This window comes from Fulvia fulva, chromosome 6 (genome assembly GCF_020509005.1).
Source record: "Fulvia fulva chromosome 6, complete sequence".
Taxonomy (NCBI): domain Eukaryota; kingdom Fungi; phylum Ascomycota; class Dothideomycetes; order Mycosphaerellales; family Mycosphaerellaceae; genus Fulvia; species Fulvia fulva.
The window spans coordinates 4,535,792-4,562,831 of NC_063017.1; the positions used below are offsets into that span (position 1 = coordinate 4,535,792).

Sequence of the window (27,040 nt, forward strand, 5' to 3'; positions counted from 1 at the left end):
CACGACCTGATATATGCCATAATACATAGCCTGTCCCACTCTCAACCACAGCTTCCACCACTATGCCCTCCTCAGACCTCCCCAAACGCTCCAAGAGCACCTCGGGCCCCGGAGGAGCGTATCAAGACCACCACTTCCGCTCTTCACAGAATCTTGGCCCACGTCCAACACCCACGATTCCCAAGGGAGGCGTATGGTCAGTCTATGCCGAGATCGACATCAACGTGCCTCCCAAGTACCCCTACGACGCCGTTGTCTCGGTGCATGAGTGGAGGGAATGGAATACCTTCAACCCAGACGTGATCATTACCAAACACCCAAACCCCCACGCCGGACGTCAGAACCTCAAGATGGAGCAGGGGACGTTCATGACTTTCACAGTGCAGATCACACCCGACATTCGCGAGACGAGCAAGGAGCGATGCGAGCATCTTGAACCTCTGAAGCACAAGGACGACGGGCATGCAAGTCATGCTCAGGGCGGGAACATCACGAGGATACGATGGGTTTTGGATAACGCGAATTTATTCGCGCCAGGCTTCATCATGAAGACAGAGCGGGTCAATGAGATCGAAGAGATGCCCAACGGAGGCACAAAGTACAGGACCTGGATCACCTTTGCGGGCATGGGTGCTAAGAGCTGGAAAAAGAAATACTCCGAGGCCATACAACAAAGGGTACAGGACTTCTGCAGAGACTTGAAGAGAAGAAGTGAGGAGCTGTATGCGAAAGATGCTGGATTCGGGAGCGAAGGCGACAAAAACCCCGCCGTTCAGGAGAACGGACATGCTGCATGAAAACTCGACCTCATTACTGTGGCTTAGCGAAGGCGTTCTTGGGATTGGGCACCTTTGTCGACTACCATCCGGCCGGGACTTCATGTGGCCAGTGCAATAGCAGGACTGGAACACAGCACAGAAACAATGCACCAACCGGACTACAGGATTATGGTTACTACTTAGGACTACTTCCTGATGACTACCTATCTGAAAAGGCGTAACACTATTTTCTCGAGCACAATTTTTAATGTACTTTTAATTCATATATACTACTTTTGACGAGCTCTGGAAAGAGGCCGGCGAGTTCAACAACCATCAGACTTGTGCATACGACAATCAGACTCGACAGCTTCACCGGAAGTGATCTCGCAGGTCAAGTCATGCCTCTACGTATTCACGAATCCCCAAGAGATACTCCACTGAGAGACTCGCCGCAACCACCGGACATCCCGCCCGGCAGTGCGAGCAGGTTGGCTACATATACCTACTCCAATGAACCTCCCGCGGACGCACACGAGAATTTGCGAGAGCACGGTAGTCACGGGTCGATTTTACAGAATTCCGGGAGTCAACACGAAGTCGCGCAAGCAAGGTCAGCACGATACTCGACCACGGATCCGTACAGTGGTAATGTCACATATCCAAATCGTGACGCACCGACACCATCGGCCGAATACACAAGACTCTTCCAAGCGTTGACAGGACATGGTCTCCAGGAAAGCGATGAAGAGGACGGTGATGGTAATGAGGCAGAGCTTAGCTCAGACCGGAACCCACCACAACAATCGCCTCGTCGATCTATACTGGATGACTACCATGAGGCTCAACATAGTGCAGATGGTGACGAAGGTCGACCAGAACCTGGCTTCTATGGGCACGCATCCAGTCAGCAAAGACCTGCAGCGCATCAGATCTCCCTATCGCCACGGCAAGATGCTACGCAGCTCAACACTCCTTATCCTGCCGGTCTACTCAGCAACATATTCGATTTCGGGGGAGAGTTACGACGACGACTGCCCGAAAGTGAATTTGCTCCTCCGGTGGCGATGCAGCAGCGAGCTTCTCTGCCGCACGTGCAAGAGGCGATGGATCACAACATTTCTGGCCATGTCAGCCAAGTCACGAACATGTCAGGAGTCGCCAGTGAGATACTGTCTGAACATGTCCGCGGTCCGGCGACAGTACATCAGCCAGCTCCTTCAACGCTGTCGCCAAACGCGTCTAACCTGGTCGAGCACGAGCATGTTGACTTCTTAGCTTGGGCGCGCAGGCTGTATTTTCAGATGCACTTGCAGCGGCTTAAGATCCGGCAACGATTGAAAGATGAGCAACGTCTGGAGCGTGGCGAGCTTGGCAGCCCATTCCATCGTCAGCACGAACGAATGGCATCTGAGATGCGCGAGGAACAACGCAGAATCGACTGCATTCACCATGCCACGATACAACGCCTCGTTCACTCGCTCACGAATGAAGGCGATTTATTCATGGCTGCTATCGACCTGGTCAGCAGAAGAAGTCAAGCTCAATTTCAGCTTCTGACCGTCAAAGCCGCTCATCGCCAAGCATCTGACGGATGTCCGATCTGCTCTAAGACTTGGTCTCGTGAGGATCAAGGTGCGGAGACTTTTCCGACCTTGTGTGGTAATGGTATATTACGGGAGACCATGTGCAGCAACTTGATCTGCGAGGACTGCCTATATGCATGTTCGCTGAACAACTTCAAGTGTCCATGTTGCCGACAAGAGATCAAGCACGAAGACATTGCGCGAAGGAGGGCTCAAAGACGGCGTGCGGCACGAATGTACACTGAGCAATAAGATGTTACCAAGGCGGGAAGTCCGTTAATAAGATTGGACTATCAGCTATCAATAGCTGTACGCATCACCTCCTCCACCCGCTCCTTTCCAATCTTATTAATCCCTAGCAGCTCATTATCCATCTCCTCCTTTGGGAAACAGCAGCCATGCTCCATAGACGCCATGGCCCTAGCACTGCGCAGGAGAAGGCACATTCGTGCACTTGGTGCTCGTCTTCCCACCCGTGACAGACACGCCGGTCCACGTCCACCCTGAGCAGGCTCCACTGGCACAAAGGATGTACACGTCAGTCGCCGAGCTGCTGACTGTTCCGTGGACATTGTCGAGTGTGAGACCAGTAATTGGAACACCATTGGTAGAAGTTCCAGTCGGCGAGCCGTTCTTGTAGTCCTGCTCGATGACTACACCATACGAAGTGATGTCCGAAAGCGTGATATCTTTGTAAGTGACTCCGGAGACTGATCCGGTCGCTCCAGAGACCGTCTTGATGCGAACACCTGGGATACGCTATCAGCCGAAGTCTGAGCAGAGATTGATGTGTGGGGAGATAGTCACCATTCCGGTAGTTCTTAATGGTGGAGCTGTTAATGTTGACAATTTTGACAGTGTTGTCATCACGACCGCCAACGGAGCCGATCGACAACCCGTGGCCACCTGAGCACGATCCTCCGGTGAAAGTAATGTTCTAGTCCGTCTGCGTCAGCAATTCCAATTGATCGAGCACATGTACTGATCACTCACAATTCCAGAGTTGATAGCTCTCAAGGTTTGCGAAGCTTCTAGCCGAGAGCTTGCCTTGGCGCCTCCTTCCTAATGTGGTTAAGAATCAGGACGCGTCGACATGTATGCGGGTCGCTTCCATATTCATGCTGAGCTGGTACCGTCTCTGTTGCCGAGCGCTGTTACTTGCCGGCGGAGTGTGGCCATGCTCGATGTGAGGCTTTGCAAATAAGCCCCTATGAACGCTCGGCAGCCCCTACACTCACTCGCGGTCGTCCCGGAGCTTACGAGGCTTAACAAAGATTTTTTCTAGCTGCGTGCAACGAAACGCAGTGATCTCTCATCACTTTGCGGTGCAATTGGCTGTCTTACATCTCAAGCGAAGCAACACACCAGTGGAACCCGACGTGTGGAACACAGGATCATTAGAGAATTTCCACGTCCGGCAAATTGTGTGCATCTGGACACCCTCTTCGGGGTATCTAGGGCCGGTGAACTAAGTCAACATCAAACACCGCACCGTGGAAGAAGGACGCGAGAACACTTTCGCCATACGCCACAACATACGCGATACGCACTCCGCAAGTGCATTTCTGGGGTATCAGCTCGCAGGGCTGCCTCCGCATCGCTCGAAGCTGCCACTCCGCTTAACGCCAAGTCCAGATTGCAGATCACATGCAGTAGCAGTTGATGCAAGACTAGTCATCAGACTCACTATATCGAGTGCTCTGTGGACTGGTTCTTACGGCCTCTTATCCTCTTGGGACCAGTCCGTGTCAGGGATATTAATGATCCTCCAGTGATCCATGGCTTGGTACATCGCCTCCCAGGCGAGGTAGTACGTACCAGCATACCTATATTGCCTCCAACGTACAAATATAACATCCAGTGATCATCCTGAACTACAGAGTTCGTCAAACACACCTACCTCTCCGTTCGGTCCATCGCTTGCGTCCACCATGAAGCTATTCGCAAGACTACTTGCATTTGCCTCGCTGGCTCTCGCTGCCGGACGCACTTCTGCTCCCTCTGGCGCTCTCATAGTTGGAAGTGGCCATTACGCCACAATCCAAGCTGCCGTCAACGCTCTCACAACCACTACCAGCCAGCAAAGCATTTTTATCATGCCCGGAACATACAAGGAGCAGGTTACTATCAAGAAGCTATCGGGCCCGCTGACAATTTACGGATACACAACTGATGTCAGCTCTTACTCTGCCAACCAGGTTACCGTAACGGCGGCCAATAGTCAGATGAACCAACCCAACAACGACGCAACTGCTACGATACGGGTCGCGACTCCGAACTTCAAGATGTACAACATCAACGCTGTGAACTCCTACGGCAAAGGTTCCCAAGCTGTCGCCGTGTCTGCAAGTGCCGCAGTAAGATTCTAGGACCCCATCCTATAGCTGCCTGAGAGGTTAATCATACCAAACACAGAACCAAGGCTACTATGGCTGCTCCTTCAAAGGCTACCAAGACACCCTCCTGGCCGAGGCCGGAGCCCAGCTCTACGCCCACTCCTACATAGAAGGCGCGACCGACTTCATCTTCGGCCAACACGCCACCGCCTGGTTCGAAAAATGCACCATCGGCGTCGTCTCTGCCACGCTAGGCTACATCACCGCCTCTGGCCGCAGCTCCGCAGATAGTGGCTACTACGTAATCAACAACTCCGTAATTGGCGCTGCTCCCGGTCAAAGCGTCTCCAGTGGTGCGTACTACCTCGGCAGACCTTGGGGCAATTACGCCCGTGTTGTGGTGCAGAAGACGAGTTTGAGTAATGTGATTAATGCAGCTGGGTGGCGTATCTGGAATACTGGCGATGAGAGGACGGAGCATGTTACGTTTGCAGAGTATGGGAACTCTGGCGCGGGGGCTACGGGGACGAGGGCGAGTTTTGCGTCGAAGTTGAGCACGGCGTTGACGATTGGGCAGGTTTTGGGAAGTAGTTACGCGAGCCAGACGTACGTTGATACGTCTTATCTATAGAGGGAGAGAGATTGGCGTGCTTGGCTGATGAGTGGAATGTCGGCGGCTGGAAGAAATGCACAGTGTGATTCTAGTGTGGTATCTAGGTATGGTATTGGTTGTCAAGATGTACAACAAAAGCCTGCCGCTCCTTCAATCTGAGCTAGCATTCTGTTTGCATTGGAAAGGCATCTCGCAACAATTCTATGCTCCGAACGCCGTGAGATGCATGCTAATGTCAAAGCGCAAAACAGCTTGATGCTGGCAAAATCACCGGAAAGCGCCTCGAGAGAAGAGTGTGAAGTTAACGCATTCAATGTATTAGCAGGTCTTTGGCAGTATCAAGATGCCTGGTTCCTTGAGGCGGAAAAGACACGGATAATCAGGCACTGTTCCTGCAGACGGGCAAGTTTGGTTCGAGTATTCAGAGGCCGGTACTGAGCTCCTAATTGCGAGAAGAGGAAGAAGCATGAGCATTATCCAATGTTGCGCGTACATTGCATCGCGCAGCCCCTATTCTCCCATTCATCTTTCCTTACCAAATTGTCGACGGCCCTATCGATCGCTTGGTACCTGGAGACCCTTCAGAGCCATCCCCACTGCGTGCCCGCGCCATACTGGACGCCGTCATCATACTCATCGCTTCCATATCCACCGTTCGAGGAATCGTCGCTATAATCATCATCACCATCGCTCACGCTCCCCCAGCCCTTCTGCTCACCCTCGCCAGTACTTGCGGGCTGCTCCATGTTCTGCTCCTCTGTCTTCTGCCGTAGAGCACACTCGTTGCCTAGCTCGCACCGCTCATCGTCCTCGCTCAAGCCGCCACTCATCATGAATTCTTGAGGTCTTTCTACCTCGTACTTGCTTGTTGGCTTGTTCCGAATCAGGGCAGCAATCCTCGCGTCTTCTTTGGCTGAGTCGATCTGGTTCGTCGTGCTCGGTTTTCCCGAGTCCGAGTCGGAACTAAGAGGTGGAAAATCTTCTTCATCGAGGGAGTCACGGCGGTGGCTTTGAGCCTGAGGTGTAGCCCAAGGCGAAGATCGAGTGCTGGTGGTCCGAGTGTTTGATGGCACGTCCTCGAATGTGAAGATTCCCTCGTTGGTTGACATGTTGACGTGCTGTGGTTCTTCTGTGGTAGGAAAAGTCTGTAGCGTGTATGCTGATGCTTTCTTGGAATCGAGTTGGCTGTGTGAGAAGATGAAAGCTCTCCCGCACAATAAGGGGTGTAGGTGTTATTGTCCTCAATAACACGCGCGTGACACATGCACCGCGGGTTCGGCGTTCGCATTCACTAGACTCGAGCTGCGAGGTTAGTCAAGGGACTTGCGGTGACTGCGTCTTACCTCAGCTATGCCTTGTCCATTTGCGAAGGCATGTAGGCTCGTTTGCTACCCCGGCAGTCTTTGTCGCAGTCCGATGGACTTGATATATATCTCGTACTCAATTTAGGTCCTCTCCAATACTAGATACATACCATCAGTATACTCTAGCGCGACGCACGTGATTTTCGCCTGCTGTACGCATATGAGCTGCAAACCTAGTCTATTCACCTCCGCTTGTCATTGCGGAGAGCTCCGCCGCACTAGTGGCATTTCGTGGTATAAATCTTCAACGCACCAACTTCTCTCCTACACTTCTTCTCTATTATTGCGGTAACTCCTTTTCGGACACAATTCCTCCCCGACTACCGCAAAACACAACAATACTCAACCATTACAAACAACAACATAGCAGAGGACGCGTAGGAGGTAGTCCCCCGACACCGTGCACATAAGAAGCCTAACGACAACGGCAAAGACATGAAGAAGAACACCAACCCACACTCGAAGACCAATGTCGAGGCAAAGCACGCACACCAGAGTACTAGACCAGAGATCGCAGTCGATGCGATGGCTGTCCAACAAGAACCAGACGTCGAGAAGAGTGCCACAACCAAAGCTCCAGCCTATCCAACTCCACACAAACGCGATGACATCTTCCGCGCCGCTCGTACCTCCATCATCAACTTCAACCGCAGCACTCTCGCCCGCTTCGTCAATCCCTTCCGAGTCGAGGCCCTGAAGTGTGCGCCAACCAAGTACCACGGCACCGGGTCCGAGATCACCACCCTCCTCTTCGTCCGCAAGGAGTACAGCAGGAAGCAAAACCTCAAACTCGTCCGTGTCGGAACAGGAGCCTCTCGGCACTTCGAACTTCGTATCGAGATCAAGGGAGAGTAGGTCAACTTCGAAGATTTCCTCACCAGCATTCCCGAGTCAAAGGGCCAGACTCCCATGGGTCAGAAGGGCTTCGATGCACAGCAGCGCTGGTGGGCAAAGAATGGCAAGTCCTTCAACGTCCTCGGCCTGGCACAAGAGCTCCGAGATCAAATCTACGGCCACCTCTTCCCGACTCGCCTTTACCAGATCCAGTTCCATGATGGCAATCACACGTTTGGCCAAGGCTCTGAGATGTACGATCACACCCGCTCCGGACGCATGAAGGAGCTACCGCGAGCTCGATCACACCCGCGTCGTCGTGGCAAAGCCAGAGCTTGCGATCTTGCACACTAATCGTCAGCTCTACGCTGAGACCTCCGACTTCCTGTGGAAGAACACCACGAAGTGCTTCCAACAGACCAGCGACTTCAGTCAGTTCCTCCACCACCGTCTCCAAGATCCTTCAGACTTCAACACTCTCCGCTCCCTGGAATTGAGCTTTAGCCACCGCGAGTACATCTACCTCTTCAAAGTCCCCCTCCCTCCCTTCACACAACCGAGCACCGGCTGGAACAACGAAGTCATCCACCTCTGGGGCTGCGACGGTCTTGCAGACAAGTTACCTACACTCACCCACGTCCAGAAGTTCTCCCTCCGCTTCACCTCGCCCTTTGATGCGTTGATCGAGGACCCTTGGGGATACACTGGTGATAAGAATGGGCACGAGTGGTACACGGATCGGAACGACAATAGGGACGTGCATGGATTCCAAGCGACCTGTCTGAGAACTATTGTGGATTGGATCCTCACCTTCGCCAAAAACTACATCAAGCACTTCCCGGAGATCGAGCTTGGAGGTGCGATCAAGGATTCGACGAAGCTCAAGTTTGATGCGATCTTCGCCGATGAGAAGAAGGAGACCGAGCACGATATGACGGCAGCCAAGCAGGCTGTGGAGAACTGGCCATCGTGGAATCTGTAAGTGTTCTGGCCTGTGTTGCGACGGTGTGTGAAGGGTAGCTGACTCGTAGACAGACCACCGCCGTGCCATTGCACCACACCATGCGAGTATGGAGCTTTCAGTAGCATTGCTCATCTCGTGAGTGGATGTCCTGCTCCGAGATGCCCGGCTCATCGCTGGAGTGCGCGCAATGAGAGAGAGGCGGTCAAGACGTTCAAGGAGTACCGCTTCGACTTCGAGGACTAGGTCTTCGTCATACCGTTGGGTGATGTTTCAGGCCTAACAAGGAAAGAAGAATTCGTTTGATGGTCTCCTTTGTATGCAACAGGAACGTCTGTTTCGTTCATCATGAGCTTATCATCCAGTCTAATCTCTCAGCCAGTACCTCAAGCGCAGCTTCGCCACCAGCACGGCTGACAGCTCGTATGCCAGCTACGAGAAACGGCAAGTCCTTTTCAAGCTGGCCTTGCAAGTCCGCACTCCGCTTTAACGAAAGCAGCTCACTCATCGCAAGAATCTCGAGGATAACGCCCCGCACAGGGGCCATGTTCGATGTCAAGAGTAAGCCAAGCTGCAGCCTCTTCTCATACTCCGCCCATATCGCCACCATCGTGTCAATGTCCCTAGCGGTGTGCATGCGCTTCATCATGTCATCATGTATCGTGCCCGCCGTTATTGTAATGTGGTCGTGCAGAACGTTGTTAAAGCAAAGGAGTCGTTGCCGCATCGCCATCAGTGTTTGAGAGACCGCTTCTTCAAAGCGCAGATCAAAGAGAGCGGATTGCAAGATGCTGCTTGCGTAGCTGATCTGCAGTAAGAAGGTAAAGACTTTGGAGTGCAAGGAAGAAGTCGCAGATCTGGTGATGTTCTGTATCGGCCAGGCCACTGTGTAAGTCATGCCTACTGATGAGAGCTTCTGCAAGTTGCGACTCGCGGCTGACTGCTTCAGTCGATCTTCTGACACGAGGATCTGCATGTGCTCCGCAAAGACGCCCGAGGCGCTACCGATCGTGTCGTGCGCTGACTCCGTGAGGATGAAAGTATCAGCCCATGATCGCTGACTGCGCTTTATCCGATCGAAAAGAGCCTGTGCGAAGTCCTGGAAGCGAGCGCCGTCGGCAGAGAAGTATACTAGTGGAAGACTCTCAAGTGTGCGAAGCATGTGGTAGTCTTGGCACAGCTTGGAACGCGGTAAAGGCGTGCAATCGGTGGACATGTTCGTAACCCATGAGTTGAGGACAGTGTCGAGTAACTGCGGGAACAGCATCAACGACTCTCCCCCACATTGCCGAAGGATTGGAGCAAAGTCCGGCAACATCGAAGAAATGTTGCCCATCGATTGTAGCTCATCGTCACGCTGCTCTAGTTGATGCAGAAAGGCGCGACTCTTCCCGAAAGAGAAGATCTCCTTTGCGACTGATTGCAGACACTGGGGTGCGTACGCCTTGCCCTCAGCACGATGTCGTAGTTCGAAGCGCCCATGCCAGAGATCCTCAGGCGGGCATGACTCTTTCGCGTCGGCGACAAAGAAGCTGCTGGAAGACTGTGCGTCCACTGCTCCTGAACCAATCCAGATTGCAACAGAACGTAGATATGTCTTGAGGCCGGCGAGAAAGATGCCGGCGAACGCTTCGAAAGTGTCCTGATCACCCGCCATCTGAGCTATGCATGTCTGCGTGTATAGAGAGTCAAGCAAAGCAAATTGAGCGCCACCGCCAGCTGCTTGAGCGGAATTTCTGGCCAAGGACGACAGCTTGACAAGCGGGCCGGCTACCTCACTGATGTGTGTCTGCACCCTCGCTACGCTCACGACAGCACCTGACGAGGGCTGAGCGAAGGTCTGCTCGATCACGCCTAGCTTTACGCTAAATCCCGACAGCGACTTTTCGATAGCACCGTGCAAGGTTTGCATGTAAGCCAGATCCAAGTGGGCGGGTGTCCATTGGCGCAAGAAGTTGAGCGCGGTACCAGTCTGACAAGCTTGATGTAGCACGTCGAGCAGCACCTTGGTGCTGGTATCGCTCATGCTTATGCTCTGCTGAACCATGACACGCCCGGATTCGTCCACGTCGAATAAGTCGGTCGGTAGGCCATGTGTCATTGACAAGATCTCACGAGCGAGAGCAAGTTCAGAGATAACCTGTCGCTCCTGCCTGTCGGCATCAGGCTTCCAGACGTTTCGTGAGTCCTGCACTTCGGTGAGCGCGCTACGGTCGACTTGCCCGATGTGTAATCTTGCGACAGCACCAGGGCCGTCCTCATCCGAGGACGTTGCCTCGGTTGAAATGGTCGGCTCAGAGTCGATTTCGGGTTCAAAATCATCCTCACTGGAGTGGGCGCCATGGTCGACATCATCCCAGATGCCAGGTTCATTGAGCGGATCTTCGGCCACGATCTCATCCCAAGTCAAGCCAACGTCGAGGTCCTCATGATTGGCGGTACCGTCAACACCTTCCAGAGCAGTATTGATCACCGGCTTATCAGACAGCTCGAGCAGTAATGACAGAAGCTCTGGCAGCCATCGTGATCTCGCCGGAAGCTCGTCTAGTCGCTCTTGCAGGGCGTCTGCCAAGTCTTCGCGGTTCACGACTGCAAACTTCTCGACCAATCCATCGTACCTGGACTTGATGGCGAATTGATTCGTTCGCGGATGGCTCTGATCTCGCAGACCTCTCACTGTACGGTCTCTGAGTCGGGAGAAAGCTGCATCAGTCGGCCTCTTGCTAGTTATGGAGGTGATCAGGCCTTCTGCGAGCCCACTGAGAGTCGCAGCGTGAGCCATAGTGGCGGTGTAGGGACATTGTGTCTGCCAAGGTTAATGCATGTCGTCGAAGGGTTTGACGCGTTGAAGACGCGAAGTTGTCTTTGCTACGGCGTACGAGATGGGCGAAAATAAAGTTATCGCGGCTGGCGTAACCGAGAGCGCGTGCTTGGGAGATATCCTTGTCTCTCGAGATGCAGCGGCAAGGACGAACAACGTTTGATGCCTGCGTTGTGCAGCTTCACAAGATGAACAAGAAGCGCGAGAGTCTGCCGTATATCAACGTGGGCACAGGCCCGACGTCCAGAATGGGCATGCCCAAGCCAATCCGCATGCTCGCGGGAGCCACGATGCTGCTGTTCGTCTTCTTGGTGTACCAGATGATGCGGAATCCGAGTGTGATGCAGCCGCCGGGGAGTCACGAGAAGACACAAGACATGGTGAGGGATCCGAACTTAGATCGTAAGAAGAGATGGCACTAGAGATGTGATATACTGCTGACGGTCCCTCAAGCCACGGGTGAACCTCCCGAACCATTACATCGAGTGGACGGCAGCAACTACGATCCCGACAACCCCAACTCTGCTCGCATCAATGCTACGCTACTATCGCTGGTCCGAAATAGCGAGCTCGAGCAAATTGTGGGCAGCATGCAGGAGCTGGAAGCGACGTGGAACCACAAATTCAACTATCCGTGGACCTTCTTCAACGACGAACCCTTCACCGAGGAGTTCAAAAAGGCCACACGAGCGAACACGAAAGCCGAATGCAGATACGAGCTGATACCGAAAGAGCATTGGGACATCCCCTCGTGGATCAACGACGACCTGATGGCCGAGAGCGCAAAGATCCTGGAAGAGAAGAAGATACAGTACGCCAGCATGAAGTCATACCACCAGATGTGCAGATGGAACAGCGGCATGTTCTACAGACACCCAGCGTTGAAGGACATGCAGTACTACTGGCGCGTGGAGCCGCACGTCAACTTCTACTGCGATGTCGACTACGATGTGTTCAGATACATGCGCGACCACAACAAGACATACGGCTTCACCATCAACCTCTATGAAGCGCCTGACTCAATCCCGGGACTCTGGCCGGAAACGCTCAAGTTCCTGGCAAGTGACGACAACCAGAAGCTGCTGGCTCCCAACAATGCCATGTCCTGGCTGACTGACAAAGAGCGAAGACCAGAAAAGCAGGCGAACGGCTACAGCGGTTGCCACTTCTGGTCTAATTTCGAGATTGCTGACCTGAGCTTTTGGCGGTCGCCTGTGTATGAGGCCTACTTCGAGCACTTGGACCGCGCAGGTGGGTTCTTCTACGAGCGCTGGGGTGATGCACCAGTCCACTCCATCGCATTGGGACTCTTCGAGGACACCAACAAGATCCACTGGTTCAAAGACATCGGCTACCGGCATATACCTTTCTTCAATTGTCCGAATTCACCAAAGTGTAAGAAGTGCCAAGCCGGCAAGTTCTTCGACGGTGCGGACTTTTTAAAGAAGGAAGACTGCCGACCGAACTGGTTCAAGTACGTTGGCAACGAATGGAGCACGAGCGCAGCATCATGAGTACAAAACGACGGGACGACAGACTGTACAAAAAGCAATTTGAACAACTTAGCGACTGGCGCCTGAAGTTTGCAACTATAAAGATATACTGTATGGCGAGTGGTAGATGCTTCAACGGAATCCTCTATTGATCAAAGCCTGAGTAGCGGCCCAATCAGCCTCATAATCCCTCCATCTGCCATGCCAGCATACCCAGCGCCCCGAATCATCCTTTTCGATCTTGGGTCCACATCCCTTACCCCAGGAGTTACACACGTCGCAGTAACCTCGCGGTTTGAAGTCGCCACACCCATGAATGACGAGGTTCCCGCCGACCTGGAGCTCGAGCCAATACTGGGATTGGTCCATGGGTGGGAATTCGATCCTCATGAGACGGAGCCGATGCGCGGCACGCTCTGCACTCGGTACCACGACTTTGAATAGATCTGGGAGCTTCTTTTGTGTAGATTTGTCGTGAGCTATGCGCTCAGCGCGATCGAGGGGGTCTTCGTTGGTGGCGAATTCGATGTTGATGATGCGCTCTTCTCCGAAGTTTGTTGATCGTACGAAGGGGTTGTAGTGGGCCATTGTGAGTGTTGGGGAGGAGTGATGTGACCGGCTCGAGGTTTAGATGAGAATGACTGGGAAGGGAAGTATAGAAGGGAAGGATGCTCACAGAGCTGATCGAGACTGTAGATGACAACTGGAAGGGAGTTGCGGTATTTCACGTTCGACCGGCGATGGCGTGTATATCATCTCTCTCTGGAGCGCTCTATCACAAAGGGAGCCTCGGGCATATCTCCAGGCCTTTGTCTACAGGATCACCGCAGTATTGAACACAAAGGAACCATATCCACCCACGTCCGAAAATAGCACATAACCACACGATCCAGCCGTGCCAGCCAGCCAGCCAGCACGTGAGCAACAAGCACCCCTTCCCATCCCATCCCATTCCAGGCAGCAAGAAGCCATCAACCAACCCCTACTCACTTCCCATTCAAATAAATATCCTCCGCCCTCTCCCGCTCCATAACAACTCTAACCCGACACCCCGGCCTCCACCACGCCCACCCCATCTTCTTATTCAACCTCTGATCAGGCAGACATCCTTTCCCGATCGTTAGACACTCCATGCAGACGTCTTCCAGCTGTGAGGCGCTGCGGAGGGGGTAGATGGTGGTGTAGTTGTAGAAGCTTAGCGTCCAGTGGTCTTTTTGGTGCAGGAGGAGGGGGCCGTAGAGGGGGTAGGGGGTGGGGAGGGAGGCTTCTAAGGGGCAAAGTGTCAGTGGCGAGTAGTGGAACTGGGAGGGAAGTGAGTTGAAGTGAGAGGGTACTTGCCTGCGGAGAAGGGTTTCTGCCGGCGTTTTTGGACTCGGCACCAGGCTTTGTCGTGGGCGATGCGGAGGGCGCGATCTGATGGGCGCTCGATGCCGTAGGTTGGGGTTGAGGGTGGGGAAAGGAGTAGTGCGGACATGATGTCAAATTTGATAAGGTGGTAAGTGGCTGGGTACAAGGATTCTGCAAGTGATGAGAAATGCTGAAGATGGCAGGAGACCAGCTCGAACGAATGAAGACGGAATGAATGCGGAGACGCTCACGGAGCAAGGTGTGTACAGGATGCTGAAGAATGTCGATCATGTTGAAGTGGTTAGAGGGTCCAGTCACTTCGCAGACTTCTTTTGACAAAGAACAGAAAGTCATTCTGTGCTGGCTTTGAAATGGACGTTATCTCAGACAAAGACGTTGCATTGTCAACGATCTCGACATTGTAGCGACAGTATACCACTGCACGAACGAATACCAGCAGAGAGCATGACGGTATTGGCATGACAGGATGATAGCATGACATGTTCAACTTGACAGTACTCATCTGGCCGGCAGCATAAGCCCAGCTGCTCGACGACCGACTACGAAAAGCCCAAGCCCCCCAACAGACCCGACAGACCCCCATCGTCTGCTTCCTTTTTCTTCTCGGCCTCCTCTCCATCCTTGCGCAGTTCTTCGTTCAACTTTCCCCTCGAAATCTCTTCCTTCGATTTCACAGTGCGTAGCACCGGCTTCACAAACTCTTTCCCTGGACCGTCCGAGAAGTAGCAGTAGTTGTTTTGGGGGCGTTTTTCGTTGAATCTACATTGTGCCGTGGTCATACCACAACAGGGGCATGGGTTGGCCCAATTGTTGCCGGGTATGGATCTTTGAAACCAGAGTTTGGGCCCGAGTTGTTCTCTGGGCAATGGGAGATTTGGACGGCTCATTGTGTGATTTGGTTTTGGAAAGATGTGATTTTGGTTGGGTTGTTGTGAGTTGTGTTGAGCTTGTTGGAGTGGGCCCTAGGAGTTCGTATGCTTGGGAGGCAATGAAGCTGCGAGACTTGCTCTGGTGGATATGCACGAAGAGAGTTGGGCTCGACTTTTGGTGTCTGGGAAGATGAAAAGAAAGTCGAGGCCAGCTCGATGGGGTGAAGCTAAGTAGAAAGGTTGTCAGATGTTGTTGATGTGTCTTCAGCTATGAGCCGGTTGCCGATTCTTGTATGCGTACGCTGTTGAGCTCAAGCTCCACTTAGGAGACCTCTCTATCCAGCATCGATGACACGAGACCGTATGTGTCTGTCTAAGACCACCAGTGAGATTTTGTTCCACCCATGTAAGTTCGAGTGCGATACTCTCGAGGACTCACAAGAAGTTCATGATGTCTCGAAGTCTTGTCTCACCGACCCAGGACAGAGTCAACGAAGCTACCAGCATGCAAGACTTCGATTTCTTGACCGCCATGTATCCGGATCAAGTTCATTCCCTGGGCGTGGCCCGCTCGAAGTATTAATACAGTCTCAGCCCCTTACAGTCGCCACTTGCTCCCGAGCTAAGATCCGAAAGTATACAGTTCCACGACAATCCCTACGGAGACTCTTTCCGAACAAGCTAAACGTCTAGCATTGGAGCAAGCAGAACGTACCATAGCCGACAATGTAGCTTGTAAGAGCCTCCCGCCTCTGTTCGAGGCACTCGTCCCTCGAGCTGAACATCACCAACATGACATACGTGATCTTCGTCCTTCATGTCTTGTCGGTCGGGAGAACACCTGGACAGGACGCAAGATCAAAGGTGGTGTGGTGCTATTGCCTCGCAAAGGAGTAGAGATCTTGCCAGGCTTCTGTACCGAGTGCAGGACGTAGGGCAATGGCTGTAGTCCGATATCGTGCAGAGATGGGACGGGACCGTGGAAGTGTTTTCGGAGAAAGAGGACTGACTAGACAGGCCCTGCTGGCAGCAGGCATTTCGCTGCGACACTGTCAGTATAGTGTCTGCAGCGCCGAGGACTGGGCCTGTAATACGAGCATAGCATCAGAAATTCCCGGTGGTAGCCTCGCATTGAGCTTGCAAAGCTCAGCGGACAGTCGAAGGCATCACTGCATCACATCATCTCACAACATCCTCCATCCCCAACGTCCCATTCTCCCTCATAACTTCAACCTGCAACTCCTTCAAATACGGAATCGCCGCCATAGCCCCTTTCCTCTCCACCGTCTTACTCGCCGCCAGCGTAGCAAACTGCAACGCCGCCCCATAATCAAAATCCTGCGACAAACCCTTCGCCCGCTGCACCGCATACGCACCCACAAACGTATCACCCGCCGCAGTCGTATCAACGACCTTAGCCTTGTAGGCAGCCATATGACCATCTTTCCCGGAAGCGGTGGCGTAGACGAGACCTTTCGCTCCAAGGGTAATGATCACGGTGTCCCGAACACCGAGGGAGAGGAAGTGTTTTGATAATTCCAGGAGGGAAGAGGGGCTTTGGTCTGGGGGCTGGTGGGAGGGACCGGCGAGGATGCTGGATTCGGTTTCGTTGAGGATTAGGGTGTCGATGTTGGCGTAGGCGGACTGTGGGAGGGGGCTGGCGGGTGCTGGGTTCAGGATTACGCGTTTCCCGGCTGAGTGGGCGAGGGCCAAGTTGTGGAGGACTACGTTCAGGGGCAGTTCGAGCTGGAAGACGACGATTTGGCCTTCGGATACTAGGTCCCAGCTGGGGTCTTGGGTCTCAGGGAAGGCGTAGTTGGCGTTGGCTGTGAAGAGGATGCGGTTTTCGCCTGGGGTTGTGGTTAGTCATGGTTTGACTGAGGGATGTGAAGATGACTTACCAGTTTCTTCCTCGACGATGATATTCGCCACACCAGTCTTGCCATCTTTGAGTTTCCTCACACCAGTCGAGTCGATACCTTCCTTCTCCAAAACTTCAAACCAGTCCTTGCCAAAATTGTCGTCGCCAACTTGGCCCACCATCCGGACGTTCACATCTTCGCCGGCAAGTCGTGCCGCAGCTGAGGAATCACATGTCAGCGCGTTACTATCATGTGGACCGAGCGAAGATCCTCACCTACTGCTTGATTTGCACCCTTGCCGCCGAATCCAGTGTCGAATGATATGGCTGCCAGGGTCTCTCCAGCGGCGGGTACTCGTGAAGTGCGTGTTACGACATCGATGTTGAGTGAGCCGATGACGGACACAGTCTTTGTTGTGATGGCCATGTCGATGTTGTGCACAGACTGGAATAAGACATAGAGTTTGAGGAAGCGTGAAGTGAATCTTCGAGCTTGCCAAAAGTCGCGGCTTACGTCACGAGTGGGTCAAGGTTGGGATCGTTTTATCAGAGCAGGCATGCTCAAAGGGTATTGCGGTCTATATTTACAATAATGGTGATCTTACAGGACACCCGAACGCCTCGCTATGTGCACACTCGATTCTCAATCAAGACCTATCCATTCCCCTTCACCGTCGTCCATCTCTTCATCCTCCTCCTCGGCACCCCCGTTTGTAATCGCCTTCAACTGCACTGCTGAACCGGAGTCCCGTCGTGGCTGAGCGAGCAGGTAGTCAATTGTGTGCTCATTCTGGTCGGCGACCTTCATGATCTCGCCTTGCGTTCTAGCAATAGCTCTTTGCACCATCCGCACGACCTCCGCGTACTCCCCTTGCCGCTCCTTCAGCACTCTGCCGTGTTGGTTGAGAAGGCTTTCAAGCCACAGCAGGTTCAGCTCGAGATGTGGACTAGAATCTGACTCCTTCGCGACGAACCGCAGAAGCCGCTCGAGGTACACTTGCGGCAGGTCTCTAACAACCAAGCCTATGTCTGAAACGGCCACGGACCTATGGACTTGTCGCACCAACTTCTGATCGCTGAGCCTAAAGGCCATGACCAAAGCTTTCAGCCACTCTCGTCGACGTAGTGTTTCGAGGGTGCTTTCTGGTGTTATGTCAACGTCAAGGTCGAATGGGTCGAAGACAGCGCCCGCATCTAGCGAGTATAACAGCAGGCCTTCCGTACTCGCGGCACAGAACGCTCGGCCAGTGGGTGAGAATGAGATACCGGGGACACGAACTTCAGGGTTGATCTTGCGCTGGGCGGCGTCTCCTCGCTTGGCACCGGGCAGGCTCTTGTCCATGCGGTCTTCTAAATCCGAAGCTTCACCTTGCTCATCGAGTAGTGCTTGTGGACCAGCTTCCGTGAGAGTGCGAGAGTTGAGAAATTCCTGCGTGCCTTCCAAGCTGAGATTGACACTCACAGTGAACTTCCGCAAGAGCACTCCGGTCTCAACTGCATACAGGCAGATGTACTTGCTGTTGCCTCCTGCTATCAGAACAGTGCCATCCGCGCTGTATGCAATTGTACCAAAGCTCTTTGTGCCGGCTACATTCGCCGCGGTCCTACGATCTGTAGCTTTGCGGCCACCACTCGCATCCCTGCGGCCATCAAGACCAGCTTCTTGCGTTGCCTCGCTGAGACTCCAGAATGTGAGTTGGCCGTCAAGCGTGGACACCGCGATCTGCCGGCCGTCCGGTCGTACAGTTACCGCCAATACGTCTGCTTGAAGCTGTAATGGTTCTGAGGTCTGAGTTCGACCGAAGACTGACCAAATCCTGACAGTGCGATCCCAGCTTCCGGAAACGAGATTGCCGCCGTTAGGTGCGAATGACAAGCTCGAAACAGGACCTTCATGACCATTGAGCTGATCGAGAAGCTGTCCAGTCTGTACGCTCCAGATGTGAATATCAAAGTCGTCAAGCGAACCAGCTGCCACAATCTCACCACTTGGATCGACGGCGATAGAGCTAAAGCTTAGTCTCTTCGGCGCTGTGAAGGTTCGGAAACATCGATACCTGATCAGATCAAATGCTCTCACACTGCCGTCGAGGGAGGCCGTGAAAAGAACATTGCCACGCTTCGCGAATTCGCACGCGGTGACGCCAGAAGTATGTTCGGTGAAGGTGACAATGCAGAATCCAGATGCTGTGTCCCATACTTTGAGCTTGCCATCGTCCGCACAAGTGATGATCCGATCACCGGAGGGCGAGTATGTGAGAGCGTTCATGCTGTCAAAATGGCCTTGCTGCTTTAGTATGTATGATTCGCTCTGCCATTCCCACACGAGTAGTTGACCAAGTGCGGATGAGCCGAAGGCCAGCCACAGGCCGCTTGGGTCTATCGAAACAGTGTCGACATTTGATGCTGATATCGACAATTTGTGGATTTCCGAAAAGCTAGGTAGCTCGTGCAGCATGAAGAGACCGTTTGAGAAGCCCGTCACAAGCAGATTCGACGAGGGATGGAACGCGGCAGTAGTCAGGTGGGCTTGATCCTGGAAGAAGTAGTGTCGTTCGCTGATGCGCCATCGTTCATCCTCTTCCCGAATGTTGTCAGGATCTGCATCCGGCGAAGGCAGATACTGCCATTGGAAGAGCGCGCCGTCTTTGGACACTGTGTAGATGGTTTCTTGATCCTTGCTGAACCAAGCAGCGTATACAGCAGTTCGATGGCCGGCAAGCACAGTCGGAGTGAAGCCTTCTTCAGGATCTAAACTCCATATTCGTGCTGTCAAGTCTTTGCTGGCTGTCAAGAAGAAGCGCGAATCACTGCTCCATTCAATGCTTTGTACGCCATCATGGTGACCCGCGTACTGTCGGTAGCGCACGAAAGGTGCGAACTCCAACCCATCGGCATTCTCACCTTGTGCAGCTTCGATAGATCCTGGAGTGGAGGGTGTCTTCCAGACCTCGATCTTCCTGCCCAGGCCAACAGCAAAGTGGCTGCCGCTTGGGGAGAACGTCAAAGCTGAGATCGGACTCTTCAACGAAAAGTGGTATAACACTATCTTCCGCTGAAAGTGGGAGAGAATGGCATGTCCTTGCTCATCGACGGTCAAGAGAAGCTGCCCTTTGGGGTGAAGTGCTATCCGTGATATGTTCAGTCGATGTGAGAAAGGCAGAGTGTGCGATTTGTTGTTCTTCAAGTCGAATACACTGACTCGGTTACCGACTGGTGACAGCAAAGTGTTGCCATCGTTGGTGTAGACGAGGTTGCCTTTTCTGTAGACTGTGCCCAGCAGATTGGAGAACTACGCTTTTGTCAATGTCAGTCCCATGAAGCTTGATCGAGTGCCTCTCCCATGGCTGCAGAGAAAAGAAGTGGCTACAGCCGTCTATAGCAGGGCGGTGGCAAAAGATGCGCAGGCTGCCTTGGTTGACTTGAGCAACGCAAACATGACTGTTGCCAGTAGCGAGAAGAGGCGCAACCTGCTCCCAGTAGCACAGAGGATGCGCACATGGTCGAGATGCTGCCCTCTTCGTCCTGCAGCGGCGCAATGCTCCACGGTGTTCAAGACTGGTGGGCCCACTGCATCGGCATCGAGGCCAGATACTGGAAAGCTTCGCCATTGAGATTCTGCTCGCCTCTCTTTGTCTGCAGCTCATGAAACGGTACTGGCGATGGAGTTGGTCGCACCTTGAATTCTGTCTTCATTTTTTCAGTTTGACACCCTTTCTCTGCTCTCTGTCGCGCATGGGGGAAACGACAGCGGCGCAATACAGTTATTGGTATAACTTGGACAATGTACAAAAATTCGAGATGCATGTGGGCGTGGCTGCTTCCCCAGACAACTACCTTCATGGCTGGAGCGCTGCCGATTGGTCATTGAAGATGCACGGCCGCCGCATAAACCCTGCAGCCATTTCGGGCAGGGGTCAATTCGTTGCTTCCCTGGATAGGAGACACCTTCACCTTCCGCCAGCGCCGTGTTCTTGCCATTGCCATCACCGCCTCAAGCCAACAACAAGAGCGCGTCGCAAGATCCTACTCACAAACAACACCCACGTTCTGAGGAACTGCTGGAGCTGTGCGACTAGTAGGCATGGTCCAATGCCATGAAGCGAGAGGCATTGACTGACAACTTCTGCCATAGCACTCTCGACCACATTCATCACCACCAAGCCGCAAAGATGGCCGAATCACCCTCGCCGATTGGTATCGCCAATGTATGTGCTACACAATGTACCAATGCAGCATGTTATATCCACTGACACTGTTTCCAGCTCCCCAACCAGCGCCACAAGATCGTGGCCAAGCGTGGTGCTGCCTTCACGATCATGGTCGCAGGCGAGTCCGGCCTCGGAAAGACCACCTTCATCAACACCCTCTTCAGCACGACCATCAAGAACTACGCCGACCATCGCCGCCGTCATGCTAAGCAGGTGGACAAGACCGTCGAGATCGAGATCACCAAGGCAGAGTTGGAAGAGAAGTTCTTCAAGGTCCGCTTGACTGTCATCGACACCCCCGGCTTTGGAGACTACGTGAACAACAGGGACAGCTGGCAGCCGATCATTGAGTTCCTGGACGATCAGCACGAGAGCTACATGCTCCAGGAGCAGCAGCCAAAGAGAACCGAGAAGATCGATCTGAGAGTACACGCCTGCCTGTACTTCATTCGCCCGACTGGACACACACTCAAGCCATTGGACATCGAGGTCATGAAGCGCCTGTGCACTCGTGTCAACCTGATTCCTGTCGTCGCAAAGGCAGATACTCTCTCACCAGCAGACCTCGCCAAGTTCAAGCACCGCGTGAGTATCTACCCTCGAAAGAAATGCTGTTACTAAGCCACTGACACCGCTCCGCGTAGATCCGCGCCGTGATCGAAGCTCAAGGCATCAAAATCTACACACCACCGCTCGAGGAAGACGACGAGGCCGGCCTGCAGCACGCTCGTAGTTTGATCTCTGCGATGCCGTTCTCCGTGATAGGATCCGAGCGAGACGTCGCCACCCCCGATGGCCGCACTGTCAAGGGTCGCCAATACGCATGGGGTGTTGCCGAGGTCGAGAATGAAGAGCACTGTGACTTTAAGAAGCTGCGCGCTATCCTCATCCGCACACACATGCTCGACTTGATCCATACCACTGAGGAGAACCACTATGAGGCGTACCGAGCGCAGCAAATGGAGACGCGCAAATTCGGCGAAGCGCGCCCACGCAAACTGGATAACCCGAAGTTCAAGGAGGAGGAAGAGCAGCTCAGAAAGCGTTTCACTGAGCAAGTTAAGGTTGAAGAGCAGCGCTTCAGGCAGTGGGAACAGAAGCTCATTTCCGAGCGTGACCGCTTGAACAAGGACCTGGAACAGTCACACGCAGTGATTAAGCAGCTTGAGGCTGAAGTGGAAGGTCTTCAGGGCAGTATGTCACGTACAGGTCGTCGTTGAGTGCAGCTTAAAAGCATGAAAGTCTAAGGGACTGGAGAGGCGATGCGGCTTAAATGGGAAGCATACTACACGGTATTGTGGTAATGCACGACGCGCCCCCAGTCTGTTTGTTTGCGAAGATACCTCGATACTGATTTCATTTGTTAAGCGATGGCGCGGTTGGCATCAAATAGCAGTGTAATTACAGAAAGTTCAACCCAGAATCTACAGTCCATGGCTTTGAAGCTGTTCGACAATTCGAAGCGGCGAAGCGCGTTATACCTCGCGCGTGACCCATAGTCGACTGCAATAAGGCCTTTCACATAGCTGGTCGTAGTCCAGATAGAGGTGTGTGAAGCGGCCCTCGCTTTGTGTGGATACCCAGTCTCGTCAGATGCTCTGTTCTTTCCTCTTCATTTCCCCATCATAGTGTAGCCTGGGATGATATGACGAGCAGTTCACGACACCTGAGTATCAGAGTACCAAGATGTAACACCACCACGATGTGTACTGTGCCTGCAAATGTATGTTCTACATCAACTGGCTTGGCTATCTATGTCGCGGGCCAACGTGGAGCAGGAGACAGCAGACCTGGGACTGGCGAGACCACACCGTGCGAGGCACAGTAGAAGGTTAGAAATAGTATTGTGGACAAGAAGGAGGTTCGCGAACAAGATGGATGCAGTGACGCGGTTGAAGAGATCGTCAGGCAATCCGAGCTTTTTGCAGGGATCTGGCGGGGAGTCACGAAAACATATGAACATGAACTCTCTGTCTGCAACTGTATACCACTGACAAGCATTACAACATGGCAGAGGCACAAGTAAAGGAGTGGCAAGAGCGGGCTGAGGCGCTCAAGCCATTGAACCTCAAGCAGATCGAAGGTCCTCTCGGCGAGCTCAACGACCACCTCACGCTTCGCAGCTACATTGTTGGCTACTCCCTCACGGACGCCGACACGACAGTATGGAAGACCCTGCGCAGCAACCGAGTGGCACACGCATACATCAAGCACAACTTGATGGTCAATCTGTCGAGATGGTTCAGCTTCATCGAGGAAACAGCACAACCCACCATCGACCTGCCCACGCGACCAAAGGAGACCGCAGACGAGGGTGCCAACTATGACATTGGCTTGCCAGATGTCGAGAAGGGTGTTGTCACGAGGTTCCCACCTGAGCCATCGGGCTACCTGCACATTGGACACGCAAAGGCTGCTCTCCTCAACGACTACTTTGCACACAAGAAGTACAACGGCAAGATGATTGTCCGCTTTGACGACACCAACCCGTCCAAGGAGAAGCAGGAGTTCGAGGACTCCATCCTGAAGGACTGCGAGCTTCTCGGCGTCAAGCCAGACCAGGTCACCTACACCAGCGACTACTTCGAGGATCTGCACAAGCAAGCCGTGGAGATGATCAAGGCGGGCAACGCATACGCAGACAACACACCACAAGAGCAGCTGAGAGAGGAGCGCATGCAGAGAATTGAGAGCTCTCATCGTAATGACTCCATCGACGACAACTTGGCACACTTCGAGGAGATGAAGAAGGGCACCGAGGAGGGCACAAAGTGGTACATTCGTGCCAAGATCGACATGAGCAGCAACAACGGTGCTATGCGAGACCCAGTCATCTACCGCTGCAACCCAGAAGCACATCACCGCACTGGGACAACCTGGAAGATTTACCCAACCTACGATTTTGCATGCCCAATCGTCGACTCTGTCGAAGGCATCACCCACGCGCTCAGGACAACCGAGTACAACGACCGCGATCCACAGTACCAGTGGTTCTTGAAGACTCTCAATCTGCGCCATGTCTACAATTGGAACTTCTCCCGCATGAACTTCATCAAGACTTTCTTGTCCAAGCGCAAGCTGAACAAGGTCGTGAATGAGGGCAAGGTCTGGGGATGGGACGATCCTCGCATGCCAACTGTTCGTGGTATCCGTCGCCGTGGTATGACCATCCCTGCTCTGCAAGAGTTCATTGTCAAGCAGGGTCCAAGCAAAAACATCAACCTCATGGACTGGACCAACTTCTGGGCTACCAACAAGAAGTACATCGATAACACCGCCAAGCGCTACACCGCTGTCACCACCAAAGATAAGGTCACCTGCACCGTTGCCGGCGCACCAGAAGCACCACGCACAGACGAGAAGCCAGTACACGCCAAGAATGCAGAGCTCGGCAGCAAGAAGGTCGTGTTCAGCAAGACCATCATCCTTGACCAGGAAGATGCTCGCTCTTTCGAGGAGGGCGAGGAGATTACACTCATGAACTGGGGTAATGCCATCGTTCGCAAGAAGAAGCACGGCCTCAACCCACTGAACCTCGTCAAGTCTGAGGAAGACAAGTCTGTCACTGAACTGGAGCTGGAGCTACATCTGCAAGGAGATGTCAAGAAGACCAGTAAGAAGGTGACATGGTTGTCAACTGACCAGGAGCTAGTGCCCATCACTCTGTACGACTTCGACTACCTGATCACCAAGGACAAGCTGGAGGAAGATGATAGCCTGGAAGCTGCTCTGAATCCAAACACTGAGTTCAAGACCGAGTCGCTTGCCGACTGCAACGTTGCTGAGCTTAAGGAAGACGACATCATCCAGTTCGATCGCAAGGGCTTCTTCAGGATTGACAAGCCGTTCAAGCACGGTGAGAGTGCTGTCGCATTCCAGATCCCCACCGGCAAGAAGATGTAGGCCATGGTTGAGTATTGCAGGATCATAGCGAGGGGGGCCCTGTTATGGCAGGCGGAGAGCCCGCATGGCCAGTGAAGCAGACGCGCAACATGAGAAAGATGATATACACGACAATGGTCACGTGCTGACAGGTCCGATAGCTCATTAGACTTTTTGCAAGCGTAGATCTGGACCCAACAGGCGGACGCCACCACACCTCACATCATCCTTCGCTCGACCCAGATCTTCTATGGCTCACCTGAGAATGCAGATCTACATCGCCTGCTTATGCTACTTTGAGCAGTATTCTGCAGAATCCGAAGCCACTACCGCACTTCTCGACATCGGAGAATTTGCCCTGCACAAAGTTGCAATTCCACGTGTCTGGAACCTCTCCTCGGGCGAACCATGGTTGCCGTATCTTCATCGCAGACTTCACTGGGTCAAACGAGTCGAGCGTCTGCGTGCTCCCGTTGACGGCACGATCATAGCCAGCCAGCCACAAAGTCTTGGTACACTGACTAGACCTTCATGGAGCGGCTTCTAGGAAGCTTGTCGCCGTAGAGATTATCATCTCAAAGTGCCCACACTGTGCAGTGCATTCGGCGTTGCAAAGATCTATAGCAACAACATCCTCCAATGTAGATTCCCTTCCTCTTCCTAGTCCTCACATCTCCACCTCCGCCTCCATCTTCCGACCATAAAACTTCTCTCCCTCCCCTCAGCGCTGGCCCTCGCCACGCTCGCCTTCGCCCTTCCAGCAGAACAAGACAACTCCCTCCAGAAGCGCGATGCCTTCAATCGACCCCGCAACCAGATCTACGTCCAGACCTTTCGCACCCCAAATGGCGGCCCATTCTCCATGCTCCCTATGATCCAAACCCCAACCCAACTCACACACCTCCACCTCGCATCCCTCCACATCAACTCCGACCCCAAAGCAATCACACTGAACGACAACAACCCCAACGACACAATCTGGAACAACGTCTGGAACGAAACAGCCCAGCTCCAAGCCAAAGGCGTCAAAGTCCTCATGGCAATCGGCGGTGCCGCTGCAGGCTCGTATCCAAGGCTGTGCAGTGGGCGGAACGGGGCCATCAACGAGACGTACTACATGCCTCTCTACTACACCCTCAAATACCACAAACTCACGGCATCAACCTTGACATCGAAGAACGCGTCCCGTACATGTACCCCTTGTACCTCCTGCAACGCTTGAACCGTGACTTTGACACGAACTTCCTTCTAACAATGGCGCCCGTCGCCTCAGAACTGCAAGCTTCCGGCTACGGTTTAGGGGGGTTCTCCTACAAGACTCTGGACCGCTACGCTACTTCCTCCCTCCGACCTAATGGGAAGTTGGTCAATTGGTATCAACCGCAGTTTTATAATGGGTGGGGTGATGCGAGTACGCCGAATGGGTATATGAGTATTGTCAAGAATGGGTGGGCGGCTAGTCGGGTGAGTCCGGGGGTGTTGGATGATCCTAATGATGGGGGGAGTGGGTGGTTTAATTTGACGCGGTATCAGAGTACTATTAAGTCCCCCGATACGATAGGTCCAGTCGGGGTCCCAGGAATACACCTCTTCTCCCGATTGGAAGGTTGATACCACTCCTTGGTCTTCGACGAACGGTGTCGCAATAAGCTGCTATATATCACTGCCATTCGCCCTGGCACGGAAAAGATCGGCGTTGCCCAGACCATTGCGCTCAGAGGTGAAAACAACGAATTGGCCGTCTTGTGAGAATGATGCATGGTAGTCGTGGTGACTTGAATTGCCCAGAAATTTGCCCGCGTTGGTGCCATCACTATTGGCTATGAACAGGTCTGGGGGGGGTTTTAACGCGAATCTGTTCATCATCATGACGCCTTTCTTGCCTGCTGCTTTAGCTTGTCGAGCCGTGAGGTAGGATGTGTCGAACACATTTTCTTCGAGTTGAAACTGTGCCTGAGCTGTCGCAAGGCTGCCAGCCAAGCACGCCCAGGTGAGGCTCTGACCTCGCATTGGGCTGATTTCGGTCGCGTAAGTGGTCCAGAAGTGATGTTGATGGGTCAGGGAGTAAGTGTCCGTAATACAA

At 53.3% G+C, this 27,040-nt stretch overlaps 16 protein-coding genes across 16 annotated transcripts; 8 read left to right on the plus strand and 8 right to left on the minus strand.

Annotated features, from left to right (window-relative positions):
- Positions 1–62: 62 nt before the first annotated feature.
- On the plus strand, positions 63–797 carry CLAFUR5_07602 (uncharacterized protein; the record flags this gene model as incomplete). The annotated part of the gene is made up of 1 exon (XM_047906750.1): positions 63–797. The coding sequence occupies one exon, from the start codon at positions 63–65 to the stop codon at positions 795–797; it is 735 nt and encodes a 244-aa protein (XP_047763680.1).
- A 362-nt stretch (positions 798–1,159) lies between these two features.
- Positions 1,160–2,596, plus strand: CLAFUR5_07603 (uncharacterized protein; the record flags this gene model as incomplete). Its single annotated transcript, XM_047906751.1, has 1 exon — positions 1,160–2,596. One exon carries the CDS (start codon positions 1,160–1,162, stop codon positions 2,594–2,596), a length of 1,437 nt encoding a protein of 478 aa, XP_047763679.1.
- A 168-nt stretch (positions 2,597–2,764) lies between these two features.
- On the minus strand, positions 2,765–3,523 carry CLAFUR5_07604 (Polygalacturonase; the record flags this gene model as incomplete). The annotated part of the gene is made up of 4 exons (XM_047906752.1): positions 2,765–3,093; positions 3,152–3,281; positions 3,338–3,402; positions 3,478–3,523. 4 exons carry the CDS (start codon positions 3,521–3,523, stop codon positions 2,765–2,767), a joined length of 570 nt encoding a protein of 189 aa, XP_047763674.1.
- Positions 3,524–4,275: 752 nt separating this feature from the next.
- On the plus strand, positions 4,276–5,311 carry CLAFUR5_07605 (Pectinesterase; the record flags this gene model as incomplete). The annotated part of the gene is made up of 2 exons (XM_047906753.1): positions 4,276–4,701; positions 4,760–5,311. The coding sequence occupies 2 exons, from the start codon at positions 4,276–4,278 to the stop codon at positions 5,309–5,311; spliced, it is 978 nt and encodes a 325-aa protein (XP_047763673.1).
- Positions 5,312–5,874: 563 nt separating this feature from the next.
- Positions 5,875–6,402, minus strand: CLAFUR5_07606 (uncharacterized protein; the record flags this gene model as incomplete). The annotated part of the gene is made up of 1 exon (XM_047906754.1): positions 5,875–6,402. The coding sequence occupies one exon, from the start codon at positions 6,400–6,402 to the stop codon at positions 5,875–5,877; it is 528 nt and encodes a 175-aa protein (XP_047763676.1).
- A 690-nt stretch (positions 6,403–7,092) lies between these two features.
- Positions 7,093–8,698, plus strand: CLAFUR5_07607 (uncharacterized protein; the record flags this gene model as incomplete). Its single annotated transcript, XM_047906755.1, has 4 exons — positions 7,093–7,508; positions 7,539–7,745; positions 7,777–8,469; positions 8,527–8,698. The coding sequence occupies 4 exons, from the start codon at positions 7,093–7,095 to the stop codon at positions 8,696–8,698; spliced, it is 1,488 nt and encodes a 495-aa protein (XP_047763675.1).
- A 100-nt stretch (positions 8,699–8,798) lies between these two features.
- On the minus strand, positions 8,799–11,234 carry CLAFUR5_07608 (uncharacterized protein; the record flags this gene model as incomplete). Its single annotated transcript, XM_047906756.1, has 1 exon — positions 8,799–11,234. One exon carries the CDS (start codon positions 11,232–11,234, stop codon positions 8,799–8,801), a length of 2,436 nt encoding a protein of 811 aa, XP_047763672.1.
- Positions 11,235–11,461: 227 nt separating this feature from the next.
- On the plus strand, positions 11,462–12,787 carry CLAFUR5_07609 (Glycolipid 2-alpha-mannosyltransferase 1; the record flags this gene model as incomplete). The annotated part of the gene is made up of 2 exons (XM_047906757.1): positions 11,462–11,675; positions 11,727–12,787. 2 exons carry the CDS (start codon positions 11,462–11,464, stop codon positions 12,785–12,787), a joined length of 1,275 nt encoding a protein of 424 aa, XP_047763671.1.
- Positions 12,788–12,898: 111 nt separating this feature from the next.
- On the minus strand, positions 12,899–13,354 carry CLAFUR5_07610 (uncharacterized protein; the record flags this gene model as incomplete). The annotated part of the gene is made up of 1 exon (XM_047906758.1): positions 12,899–13,354. The coding sequence occupies one exon, from the start codon at positions 13,352–13,354 to the stop codon at positions 12,899–12,901; it is 456 nt and encodes a 151-aa protein (XP_047763172.1).
- A 398-nt stretch (positions 13,355–13,752) lies between these two features.
- CLAFUR5_07611 (uncharacterized protein) lies at positions 13,753–15,021 on the minus strand (the record flags this gene model as incomplete). The annotated part of the gene is made up of 2 exons (XM_047906759.1): positions 13,753–14,033; positions 14,712–15,021. The coding sequence occupies 2 exons, from the start codon at positions 15,019–15,021 to the stop codon at positions 13,753–13,755; spliced, it is 591 nt and encodes a 196-aa protein (XP_047762885.1).
- Positions 15,022–16,182: 1,161 nt separating this feature from the next.
- CLAFUR5_07612 (Ribokinase) lies at positions 16,183–17,291 on the minus strand (the record flags this gene model as incomplete). The annotated part of the gene is made up of 3 exons (XM_047906760.1): positions 16,183–16,853; positions 16,905–17,084; positions 17,141–17,291. The coding sequence occupies 3 exons, from the start codon at positions 17,289–17,291 to the stop codon at positions 16,183–16,185; spliced, it is 1,002 nt and encodes a 333-aa protein (XP_047763170.1).
- A 216-nt stretch (positions 17,292–17,507) lies between these two features.
- Positions 17,508–20,560, minus strand: CLAFUR5_07613 (Periodic tryptophan protein 2; the record flags this gene model as incomplete). The annotated part of the gene is made up of 2 exons (XM_047906761.1): positions 17,508–20,156; positions 20,543–20,560. 2 exons carry the CDS (start codon positions 20,558–20,560, stop codon positions 17,508–17,510), a joined length of 2,667 nt encoding a protein of 888 aa, XP_047763171.1.
- A 476-nt stretch (positions 20,561–21,036) lies between these two features.
- Positions 21,037–22,295, plus strand: CLAFUR5_07614 (Septin spn4; the record flags this gene model as incomplete). The annotated part of the gene is made up of 3 exons (XM_047906762.1): positions 21,037–21,072; positions 21,130–21,660; positions 21,720–22,295. The coding sequence occupies 3 exons, from the start codon at positions 21,037–21,039 to the stop codon at positions 22,293–22,295; spliced, it is 1,143 nt and encodes a 380-aa protein (XP_047763169.1).
- Positions 22,296–23,082: 787 nt separating this feature from the next.
- Positions 23,083–24,978, plus strand: CLAFUR5_07615 (putative glutamate--tRNA ligase, cytoplasmic; the record flags this gene model as incomplete). Its single annotated transcript, XM_047906763.1, has 1 exon — positions 23,083–24,978. One exon carries the CDS (start codon positions 23,083–23,085, stop codon positions 24,976–24,978), a length of 1,896 nt encoding a protein of 631 aa, XP_047762883.1.
- An 841-nt stretch (positions 24,979–25,819) lies between these two features.
- Positions 25,820–26,568, plus strand: CLAFUR5_07616 (uncharacterized protein; the record flags this gene model as incomplete). Its single annotated transcript, XM_047906764.1, has 2 exons — positions 25,820–26,144; positions 26,231–26,568. The coding sequence occupies 2 exons, from the start codon at positions 25,820–25,822 to the stop codon at positions 26,566–26,568; spliced, it is 663 nt and encodes a 220-aa protein (XP_047763168.1).
- Positions 26,569–26,610: 42 nt separating this feature from the next.
- On the minus strand, positions 26,611–26,967 carry CLAFUR5_07617 (uncharacterized protein; the record flags this gene model as incomplete). Its single annotated transcript, XM_047906765.1, has 1 exon — positions 26,611–26,967. One exon carries the CDS (start codon positions 26,965–26,967, stop codon positions 26,611–26,613), a length of 357 nt encoding a protein of 118 aa, XP_047762882.1.
- Positions 26,968–27,040: the final 73 nt, after the last annotated feature.